This window comes from Drosophila montana, unplaced genomic scaffold, assembly GCF_035044405.1.
Source record: "Drosophila montana isolate Dmon_TW-CO22-7 unplaced genomic scaffold, ASM3504440v1 contig_3123_1, whole genome shotgun sequence".
NCBI classification, from domain to species: domain Eukaryota; kingdom Metazoa; phylum Arthropoda; class Insecta; order Diptera; family Drosophilidae; genus Drosophila; species Drosophila montana.
The window spans coordinates 41945-53291 of record NW_026998002.1 but is presented as its reverse complement, the minus strand read 5'-3'; the positions used below and the strand labels follow the sequence as shown (position 1 = coordinate 53291).

Genomic DNA, 11347 nt, shown 5'->3' with positions numbered 1-11347 from the left:
ATTTTCTTTTGAAATGTGAACATTATACGTTACAGGACCTTTTTATTGGCCGAAATCCAGGATATAAACGAAGACACCTGGACGTAGACAGACGGTGTGTTAACCTGCCCGCAAGGAAACTTGCCCCAGGATACAATTCCAATCAGAACGTTACCCTGGACCAAAGGACCACCAGAATCCGCCCTGCAAAAGCTAACTCCTCCAGTAAGGGGGCCCGTGCACACGTTAGTGCTGTGTACATCTTTGCCCTTTGAACCTAAAGCAGATGCGCAGGACGCCAAGCTGATAATGGGAACATTTGCAGCTACTTGAAGAACGCTGGGGTACGATGGCGTATTTGTAGTTGAGGTACTTCCCCATCCATATAGGTTTGCAGTACCCCTAGGCACCATACTCGACTTGGGCAAGCTCACGGCAGCCACAGCAGTGGTCCAAGTAAAAGCAGTGGGAGTATAAATTAATCCAATGTCATAGGGGACAGCTCCGCCCGTATAAAGTTCGTTGATAACAAAATAGGTGATGCTACGCTTTTGGGTGGTGGATGCAGTTCCTGCAACTGCATTACTGCCGGCGACTAGCGTGCTCCCAAGGACCTGCGCACTGTTGGTTAGGCAATGGGCGACAGTTACCAGCCAGTTGGCGCTTATAATGCTGGCAGCGCAGTAGGGGGAATTACGGTACTGCATGGACACCGCGTAGGGAGCGCTGTTAGCCGGTGCAGCAACTCCGCCCACAACTCGTCCATTGAGCACAGCTTGATCCATGGTTGCTCTTACGACAGCCGCAGATACATCACAGAAGCCAAAGAGGAGGCAACATGCAATCAGATATAAGCTGGATGCTTTTTGACCGCTTAGCGACATGGTTTCCGAGAAACTGTTTACAAGTGGCTTTATCGAGTGCCGTTTAAATGTTTTTACTTTATAGATAAGCGCCCATTTTAATTGGAAGGGTGGGTAGATTTATTATAAGAACTATTTAGGAGCAAACAAGTTATTAGAATACCGTATATGTAAGTACCTCAATTGACAAATAAATCTTAAGTGGATTATAAACAATAATTTTCATTAGACGATAAGCATTAATAGCTTATCAAAAGTTTTGCAACAATAATAAAAAACTATGTTGAAATTGTGCCAGTTGACCGTTGCTTGGAGCAGTCTTAAGCTTGGCATGTACATATTTCATTTGAACTGGGTGAGTATTATATGTAAATACCTCAATTTATAGATTAGTCTTAAGGGGATTATAAACAATAATTTTTATTAGACGACAAGCATTAATAACTTATCAAAAGTTTTGCAACAATAAAAAAAACTATGTTTTGAAATTGTGTTAGTTGACCGTTGCTTGGAGCAGTCTTAAGCTTGGTATTTTTAATCGGCAAGAAGTTGGTATTATTGCGTGTTGGTCAACTGCCTATGAGTTCATTTATCGATATGGTTTATCGATAGCCATCCCTACTAGGGGATGGACTTCGACGATACAACAAGTATAATAATAGGCAAGCAGCAACAATAAAAATTTAAATAAACTGCAAGTTTTGAAATGTATAAAAAATGCTGAAAAGAATATCTAACATTATATTAATATACATATATCATATACATATATATCTAACATATCTATAACATTGATCCAGTCATTTGTCATATCGCCGTTGTAATCTCTTTCTCTCTCTTTTCGTTTTCAATCTTTTGAGTAAACAACGACCAACAAGTAGACCCTTGCTTTACTATCCGTGCATGACATAGAATAATTTGTTTTCCTGTTACTTTTGAAAGGTGTAACAGCAGTAACTAGTTACTTTTGAATACTTGTTACTTGTAACGGGTTGAGTAAATATCGCTCATCCCTAGTTTGTTGTTGCGGCTGCTGTTCTGTAGGCGTTGATCTTTTATTATTATTATTTATATTGGACGTAATGGCCCCGCAACCGGTGGTAACGGGTCTGTCGCCTAAGGAGGGTCCGCCGGGCACGCGTGTTATTATACGTGGCGAATTTCTGGGTACCCGTGTGCAGGATCTTATTGGTATTCAAAGCGTTTCGTCGTCATCGGCCCTGTATTTTTCAAGTATATTTTCACGCATATGCAGGTCTCAAAATCTGCGGCTCCGACTGTCTGTTGTCGGCGGAATGGAAGTCACCTAATAAAATCATAGCCAGAACTGGCCCAGCCAAAGGTAAGGGTGATATTATAGTGACAACTATAAGCGGTGGCATGGGCACGTCCACGGTGCAATTTCGTGCTTATCATGAAACAATTGGACCGCTCAAGGAGTCGGCTGTGTGGATTGAGGAGTCGCCATCTCAAAACTTTGCCTGGGGTCGCCGCACGCTTACGCAGTCTGGCTTAACTCAGGAGGATCCGTTGGGTCTGTCTATAGAAGGAAATGAGCAGAAAATACCGGAAGATTTACGCGATTTGTTTCCCGATGCTTGCGGTGATTTGTCGCAGGAGAACTTCTCACCCGCCTGGTTTTTGCTCGAGAATCACTTGGCCACTTCGTTTGAAGATCTTAAGGCTGGCCTGGCCTTTCTAAAGCGCAAGGTGGAGAGCCAAAAGGAGGGACAACTCTCCTTTCTGAAATCAAATGCTGGCTCAGTAATTGATCAGCTGGACACGCTAATGAACATCCGGGATAAGCTGCAGGAGGATGTCAAGCTGCACGGAAGCGAACCGCTAAACATTCTCGAGCAGTCCATTGAGAGTGAGTGCCCATAAACCCATTCTCAAGCCTTGTCAATGTAGCTAATCTTGACCCTTGCAGACTCCATTAGTGAATCGCAGAAGATCTTCACAGATGTGCTCGTGCGCAAGGAGAAAGCAGACTCCACGCGCTCGGTGCTCTTTGCGCTGTCGCGTCACAAGTTTCTCTTCTGCCTGCCCAATACTGTGGATCGTCGTGCCAAGGCGGGTGAATATGACATTGTGGTCAATGATTATTCGCGCGCCAAGAATCTGTTTGGCAAAACGGAGCTGGCTATATTTCGCCAGGTGCTGGAGGAGGTGGATCAGCGCATCTTGTTGATACGCCGACAGCTGCACGAGAAGGTGGTCAAGATGCCCCAGAGCGTGGACCAGCAAAAGAAGTTGATCAAGGCGCTGACCAGCCTGGAGCTGCAGCAGAGTGGCACACCCATTGGGGATCGGCTGCGCAATACGGATCCCGCGTGGGATGCCATCGAAGCACGTGCTAAATACTTGGAGGCCACCTTCCGCCAGACCTTTGAGCAGCACGCCAATAAGGATGCAGCCCCGCAGGAAAAGTCCAAGAGTCGCGATCCCAGCCAGGCGCCCAGTCGTGTCAACTTTTGCGAGGAACTCTGCGATATTGCTGCTTCCCAGCTACCCGATCTGTGGCGCCTGGGCCAGCTTTATTTTACGGGCGAATTACGTGGACCGCACGACCCAAAGCCGGGTGACTTTAAGCGCATGGTGCTAACGGCCATCGAGAAGTTTTGTGTCTACTTGCGCCTGACCATACTCATTGCTGCCGATCAACGGGCCCTGCGCCAGTCCAGCGGCTTGTCCTGGCCCATTGGCTCCGCCTCGGCTACACATCATTTTTTGCCGTGGATACCGCAATGTTTGCGTTACACGCGTATCGCCTACGCCACGCTGATTGGTCTGGATTTGCCCTCGGATGCACTGGACATTATACAGAAGCTAATTGATGAGGTGCGCCTGTTTTGTTTCTCTATCATCTTCAAGCGGGCCACGGATCGCTGCAAGAAACTTGGCGTACAGGAGACATGGGAAATGACAGTAGAGGATTATCCGGGCGCGACGCAGCTGCCCGCTGCATTGGAAACCCTGCTAGTGGAGACCCTAGACGAGGTGCAGTCTGTGTGCATGCAGCCGGAGGTGCGTGAGGGCAATCTGCTAGAGCCACATTCAGATGGGCAGCGCGAGGTAACACAACGGTTGCAGGAGCTGCTGTCTGCGTTCAGCGCCGTCATAGCTGAGCTGGCCTATTCAACCCACGACGATGAGACGCCTACGCATAATGTGTCCCAGCTGCTCGGGTTTCCCAATGCCCAGCAGCCGGAGTCGGTGTCTGGTGTTGGAGGCGCAGCTGTTAACTGGGAACAGCGCATGCTCTGCTGTCTGGCCAACTATGCGTATTGCAACAAGAGCTTCTTTCCGCACATTGGCGGAGTTTTCGTGCGCTATGGCTATCCGTTGCCCACGCTGGCCATTGAGACGGCGCGCTACAATGCCAATCAGCTGTTTACCAATCTGCTGGAGGAATATGTGGAGCATAAAGGTGATCCACTGGTGGGCACCATAGAGCCCTCCATGTACCTGGGCCGCTTTCAGTGGGATCACGAGATGGAAATCGGTCTGGGTCAGCTGCGTCCCTATGCGCACGAGTGCTGCGATAATCTGGTGGGTGTTTACTCCGAGATATACAGCATTTCGCCCACACTGCTGCGTCCCATATTGGAATCCATTGTGCAGACCATTTCCGAAGAGCTGGCGCGTCTGATGAGCTGTGTGCAGCGATTTAGCTACACGGGCGCCATTCAGGCGCATGTGGACATACGACTTTTGCGCGATGCTCTCGAGAACTATGCCAACGAGACGGCCAAGTGAGTTGTAGAATGATTCCCTCATTTTATATATTAATAAATCTTTGTTTGCCTTCGCAGAAACTACTTTATGGAGGCTCTGGAAGCCATTACTCCGCCACTCAACAGCGAGCAGAAGCGCAAAGCGGATGAGATTCTTGAACGTGTGAAGCGCAATATGCGGCTCCAGTTGCTCTGCTTTGCCGTCAAAGAGCCATAGGCACATTCCCTCTCTAACTAGATATAAAAATATTTATCATTTGCAATTACCACAACAGTTACTTTTGTATTAATGCTCAACGCTTTCAATTACAAATTCCACTGAAGGGTATGAAAAATTCGTGGAGACCCTTTCTATGTAACATTTACGCTTACAATATCTTCACGCTACATACATTTTTAAAAGCTTGTAAAATATTAATCAATATAATCTAAACATTTTCATGTGTGGAAATGAGTTGAAATTTAAAGAAAGGTCAAACAATGTAATTGAGAGTAGTTTTCATTCGGTAAAGTAATTGTAATTAATGGTAATTGAAAATATTTAATTAGCAAAAGTAATGCTTACATTGGAGAGTAAAACTCTATACAACTTTAAAACAATAACTAAAACATTTTGAATAGATTCACATCTATGGCAAAATTGCCGCCGTCCTTTTCGCTTTTCTCGACCTGCTGTTTGATGACCTGCTCCACATCGATGGTATTGAATTTCTCCTGAATACGCTGCTTAATGGGATTCTCGATGGCATCCATTATCTGATAGCGCAACAGATTGGGCAACACATTCACCCCAAACTCCATGACATAGTCCAAGGTGCCGGCGCCGTCGCAGCGCATCTGAATGTTGCCCATATCGAGTTGCAAATCGTTAATCTGAGGTCGCTGCCGTGTGTCCAGGGGCTGGCTAATCTCAACGGTGGCACGTATATACTGCACTGTAAACTGTACATGACCGACGCGCGTCACGAGTCCAAAGCCCAGCTCCCATTGCCCGGCGCCGGTGATCTGCTGTGTGCCCACCTGCAGCCGCAGCGAGACAGTATTATTTTGCATGGCAGCTGTGATGTTGCCCACGCGATAGAAACTAGAGATGCCATTGATCCAGGTGTTGGACAGCTGTACACTAAAAACGCCCATAGTGCGATTCATGTCGGCCACATGATACGGATCGAGGCCCTTTTGGCGCACCAGCTTACGGCCTTCGGCAATGGCGCTGTCCAGCGGCGTTATCGAATTGGGCATCCGGCGATCACCCATGTTCTTCTCAATGAACGCATTGATCTCCGTACGCAATTGCTTGTCCGCCTCCTGCAGCATGAACGGCTTCATGGCATCGAACACAACATTGGGCGCCGAATTGATGACGCTCTGGAATACGCTGCCCAAGAAGCCGAGATTCTGAAAATCCATGGCCATTTCGCCAAAGGTAATGTCCATCTTAATCTGTTCCGTGGTCAGATGGCCGTCACGTTCCACGCCAAGCGTGGCCGAGCCTCGGACATAGACCTTCTTCAGCACCACGGTGAACGGTCCGTTGGTCTTGGAGAAGAAGGAGCTGAGTATGTAATTGCCCTTGACCAGCATCTCGTCCAGCTGTACGCCCGCCTCTATCTGCAACAAAAATTGTTTTCAATTTTTTGGTCATAATCCATTTTGGCCATAATCCACTTGCCATCATCTCCTTGAAGTCTGCATTGATGCTGGCTATGCGAAATTTGGACAGGCCGTATGCCTTCACTTTCATCATGTTTAGATTGCTTAAGCCGATATTTTTGGCCATATCGGGCACTTCTATGGGATCCGGTACGGGAGCACCAGGCAATCCAACTGGATCCTCTTGCTTGTAGTGCTCTATCAGCGCCTCGATCTGTACGGCCAGTTTATTTTTGCTTGCCTCAATCTCTTGCGCCTCATCGCTCTCTTCCGCTTCTGCGTGTGGGACAAGGTTCAACTATACATTGGAACTACATGGAGTTGAGATGTTTATCTACTCACCATTCTCATCCTGCCCCTGCGCTGGCACGTTGCAAGCTAGGATTAGAAGTGCCACGAGTAATACTATCAGCGATTTCATCTTTGTGCGATCTTCTTATAAATGTCTGCTTATCAGTTGAGGAACAACGACAACAACAACAACAGAATGATTACGGATGCGCGTTTGCTGCCTCCACTCGACTCGGATTCGAACTGACGACTGGCCCGAGTTAATCAAGAGATAATGATGAGCACTTCACAGCAGCAGCAGCCGTCGCAGCGCTTATCAAAGGGCACGGCTAATGCTTAGCCGAGATGAGCTGAATTTTTTTTTATTTAACTCTGAATTGAGTGAGCGCGTGTCTGCCGTTGAGTTTAACTCGCCGGAAGCCGTCACGACTTTACAAAAGTTTTGAGAAAATTCCATTTAGCCGCTCAATAGATAGAGAGAGATGTGTGTCCTGAAAAACCGATCTGTTCTCTCAAATTTCATTCACACTTTTCAATAAATATACCCATTTATAAAAAGTATAGACATTAATTGTATCATATTAGTTATAAAAAATATAGTCGACATTTTCTAGTCCCTTGTAATTGAAACTTTGTATTATCTGATTTTCAGCTCCTTTCTGAATGCCCCTTTAAAATACCATTTAGCTTTTGAGCTTCCTGATTAGTTGTCAGTTAGTTTATCATGTAGTTTGCAATGCTAAAATATTTTTAAATTTACAATCTGAATTTGAATTTCTTTATTTAATTTGCAAACAAATATTTTTTATTGCAACTGGCTTTTATAATTCCGAGTATTCGGCGAATCTTAAATTAAGAAAAAAAAAGGTTTGACTTTCACGTGCTCAAAAAAAAGGGTTCATGCTCAAAAAAATAAGGTTTCATGCTCAAAAAAATGTTCTTAGCCTATACAAAAAAATTGCTTAAAAATATGAAAAAAAAGTGACCTAAGATTATGACATGTACTTAAAAATATGAAAAAAATTGGCTTAGACATATGAAAAAAATTGGCTTATGATTATGAAAAAAAAGTATCCTTAAAATCTATGTACGAAATTAGTTTTTGTTTTTTGGTTTACAGCGACCGCATTTAACACAAAGCATAGTTACAATTATTCACTAGTTATCAACTTTTTGCCTATTTGTTACAATTCGTTGTACGACAAAATACAATATACAAATTGCTTTGGGTTTACCCAAGTGGATTTAGTTGGTGCAGATCCTGCATCGCGGCGCCTGACTTAAGCGTTAAGGTTATCAAGTTGTTCATGTACGTTAACATACAATATCACTTAAAGTTAGAGGTCACAAAATTATAAAAAAGGAAACTAAGGGGTGCGTCATAAATAATTTCTGTTAGTCGCCTAAGTGTCCTCACTTAGGGTATATATGAGTTTTGAGAGCTCTTTCCTGGAGACATTGGGATTAGAGTATATGTATATGATTTGTTGATTATGGTTTTATGGCTGACTGGTTGTACCAGGGTAAAACTCTTGGGCAATACAAACATAAAATGAGTACATGGTTGTGCAATAATTATAGCTGAAAAACAAAAAGGATGAAGGATGAGCGCTTAAGTCGATTGCAACCGACTAGACATATGCCCTGTACCTGAGTGTAGGTATCATATATTCATATATGGAACGCAGGCATAGGGCATGGACATGACAAACAGTTCTGCTACCTACGCACAAATTGTAACAACAACAACAACCATAGTTGGCAACTACGGAACGAGAACGATATACACACATTGGACGCAATAGCCCCGTCACATGGATTTTGGATTTTGGACATGGATTGCTTACAAATCGTCATCTTCGTTGAGGAAATACTCAAACATGGCGTGTTCCTTGTCAGCGCCGAGGCTGTCGCCAGCGGCAGCATTGACGGCACTGACAAGCTCAGCCGCAGACTTGATGGACGAACTGCAATCGGCATCTAATTCAGGGGACTCCACGCCCTTGAACTTCTTTGCCCGCTGCTCTGTGGGCGATGGCGTCGAGTGTGTTTCCAGCGTTGGTTCCGCCACAGCTGGCGGCGGCATAACGTACGCAAATTCAGGTATGGACGTATTGCCATCATTACTACGCAGCGGCACGCGCTGGAAGCCCAGCTGAGCGGGATCGACGGGTTCAGTGCCGTTAAAGATGTTGAAGCCTGCAGCGTAAAAAGTAATGAATTAATGCCAAAAAAGTAAAGCAAGTTCAAGCGCAGCTAGACTAACCCTGATATTGACCATTCTCATTTTGCATTAGAACCAACGGATGCTGCGTCTGCTGTAAATTGTCCAGCGGCACCAAAGTGAAGCCAGATTGCATGCCAGCTGCTGCTTCTGGTGCAGACGGCGCGGGCTCCTCTGCAGCTGCTGCTGCCGGCGCGGGCACCTCTGCAACCGTTTTCGTGGGCGCTTCTAAATTGGAGTCTTCTTCATCGCTGGTTTCAGCAGCATCCTGGTGTGGATTTTTGCAGCCAATGCATTTGCAATCCACACACGATTTGCCCGCCACGTAGCAAGTGCAACGTGAGTTGCGGCAGGTCGCTCTGCCAGGTGCCGATGTGGTGCCACAGCGACAAATGTGCGACATGCGCGTATCTTTCGGCTTGGCCTTATGGAATTTGCCTGACACTGGTGGTGGGCCGCGTGCCTTGACTGGTGTGGATGTGACTGGAAAAGTGGAAACGGTAGCTTTAGCTGCTACCGGAGCTGCAGCTACAACAGGCGCGGTTACGGGAGCTGCAGCTGTGGTAGCCTTGGCTACAAGAGCTGCAGCTCTAGTTGTTCTGGCTACAGGAACTACAGCTACGGCAGGTGTGGGAGCTGCGGCTACGGGAGCAACAGCTACCGGGGCTGCAGCTACAACCACGGGAGCGGCTTCTACACTGACTACAGCTGGAGGAGGAGGAGCACCTGCGACATTTACTACAGCTGCAGGAAGGCTTGCTACATGCGCTGTAGCCACGGGAGCTGCTGTAATTATTGGAGATGAGGTCGCAGTAGGTGGCTTGACCTGAACCGATGAGATTATGGTGGCCTTATGATTGCGCAAATTCATGCGTGTGCCCGCCTGGCTTGTGACAACGGGCTCGTTGCTGTCCATCTGCTGCTGCAACTGTTCCTCCGGCACATCTTCAAGCAGCAGCTGGGCATGCCGACGTTTACTGCTGACACCACTGACGGCAACTGGTTCAAACGCCGTGGTCGTCGTTGTTGCCATCTGCTGTGGCAGTTGCACCACCTGACCAATGGAGGGCATATGCAGCTCGTTGCTGGGCATTACGTATGTTGTGTAGGTCGGACTGTTGGCGTATGTGGGCAGCGAGAGGGCACCCGATAGATCCACTTGATCAGACCAGCGGGACTCAATGTAACCAGCTGGCAGCAATGTCTGTTCGGCTGGTATCAGCATTTGTGGCTGTGGTGCAATGTGACTGTGGGTTAAAATGCGCGCACCCGGTGTCATCATCGGCAAAGGATGGGCGTACTGTGCCTGCTCGCCGGTTACCGCTGCTTCCAGCTCAATATCTGTGAGGGACAGCTGATCGGGCATATGCTGTTCGTACGGCAGCTCCGGCGTTGTGGCCGCCGTCGTTGGCGGCGTCTCGGCTGGCAGCGATGGGGGCATGTGCCCCAGGAACGGCAACTCGGGCTGTGATAAAAATGTATCACACATGTCCTCATAATTGGCACCCTCCTGTATGAACCATTGTGTTGGTCTGTCCGGCAGCCTAATGCGTGGCCGCCGCTCGATGTAGTAGCTCCTCTCGTTGTCCGGCTGCAGCTGGTAGAGCTGCGCGTATAGCGACGACTGCAGCAGATGAACACATAGCGTCTTATAGCACAACAGTGTCATGGCCATCGATTTGTTCTCCTCGTAGGTCTTAAAGTCGCAGCAATCGTTGCACTGCGCGCAACTAGGCACCAGACGCTTGCGGCCGCGCAGGCACAGCCGGCACACATGATGGCCGCAGCGTTTGTCCTTCGGCTTGTAGGGATCGTTCAGCAGCTGGCAGCAGACGGCACACGACAGCAGCTGGCGCAGTTCACCAATGCCGGAGTTTAGCTCTTGGATGCGGCGCTTAGACAAATTCGAGGCGGATTTCAGTGAGAGTCGCGTAACTTTTATATAAAGTTTTTGCGCCTCCATCGTATGGGCGTATCTGTGTGTGTGTGTGTGAGTGTGAGACTGTACAATGTGGAAAAGCCACCGAGCGATCGCGTTTGTTTACAGTTTCCGTTCTCAGCAACTCCGCTGGCGAAACCGCTGCGCTGCCGCCTGCCTTGCCGAAATTGCCCAGCAATTGTTTAACACATATTATTTAAGATTTTTGCTGTACTTTTTCCACCGGTCAGCATCGAATATTGCCTGGCGTTCCTCTAGCAGTTGTTGTTGTTGTTGTTGTTGCACTGTTTCACTTAGCGGCTAAATACTTAGAAATACTTTTCACGTGCCAAAAAAAATACAAAAAAAAAAACAAAAAAAAAAGATGGATATGTAGTCTCAATGTTATTCAAGTCATTTTTAATTATCACTTTGTTTTAAACAATTGAAGAACAAAATTACCAAAGGTGAATAGAAACGCCGTGCTTGCGTTTTATATTCTTTTATGCAGTGTGACCGTTTCATGATAAGTGGTGCTCAGTACTCAGTGTGAATGGCGGCAGAGCTGCTAACCTGCTCAAATATGTCAATTACAGTAAGCAGTAATGTGCAAATATTTTGCCTTCATTCAAATTATTGGCATATATTGCACAAAGTATTTTTGTTAAAACATATAATAAAT

General features: G+C 46.7%; 4 protein-coding genes across 5 annotated transcripts; 1 reads left to right on the top strand and 3 right to left on the bottom strand.

Annotated features, from left to right (window-relative positions):
- Window positions 1–29: 29 nt before the first annotated feature.
- On the bottom strand, window positions 30–975 carry LOC135431025 (trypsin delta-like). Its single transcript, XM_064685910.1, has one exon. The coding sequence runs from the start codon at window positions 861–863 to the stop codon at window positions 30–32; it is 834 nt and encodes a 277-aa protein (XP_064541980.1). The 5' UTR covers window positions 864–975.
- Window positions 976–1861: 886 nt separating this feature from the next.
- Sec5 (secretory 5) lies at window positions 1862–4902 on the top strand. Its single transcript, XM_064685976.1, has 4 exons — window positions 1862–2033; window positions 2098–2712; window positions 2773–4597; window positions 4658–4902. The coding sequence occupies exons 1-4, from the start codon at window positions 1925–1927 to the stop codon at window positions 4794–4796; spliced, it is 2688 nt and encodes an 895-aa protein (XP_064542046.1). The 5' UTR covers window positions 1862–1924; the 3' UTR covers window positions 4797–4902.
- Window positions 4903–5107: 205 nt separating this feature from the next.
- LOC135431061 (uncharacterized) lies at window positions 5108–6781 on the bottom strand. Its single transcript, XM_064685979.1, has 3 exons — window positions 6575–6781; window positions 6248–6508; window positions 5108–6186 (listed from the first exon to the last, which is right to left on the bottom strand). The coding sequence occupies exons 1-3, from the start codon at window positions 6651–6653 to the stop codon at window positions 5183–5185; spliced, it is 1344 nt and encodes a 447-aa protein (XP_064542049.1). The 5' UTR covers window positions 6654–6781; the 3' UTR covers window positions 5108–5182.
- A 986-nt stretch (window positions 6782–7767) lies between these two features.
- On the bottom strand, window positions 7768–11251 carry msl-2 (male-specific lethal 2). Of its 2 annotated transcripts, XM_064685978.1 has the most exons (5): window positions 11128–11251; window positions 9474–11003; window positions 8790–9230; window positions 8371–8722; window positions 7768–8104 (listed from the first exon to the last, which is right to left on the bottom strand). In XM_064685978.1, exons 2-5 carry the CDS (start codon window positions 10708–10710, stop codon window positions 8023–8025), a joined length of 2112 nt encoding a protein of 703 aa, XP_064542048.1. In that variant the 5' UTR covers window positions 10711–11003; window positions 11128–11251; the 3' UTR covers window positions 7768–8022. The 2 variants fall into 2 exon arrangements, with proteins under 2 accessions (XP_064542048.1, XP_064542047.1); XM_064685977.1 differs by having other exon boundaries at window positions 8790–11003.
- Between the last annotated feature and the right edge of the window lie 96 nt (window positions 11252–11347).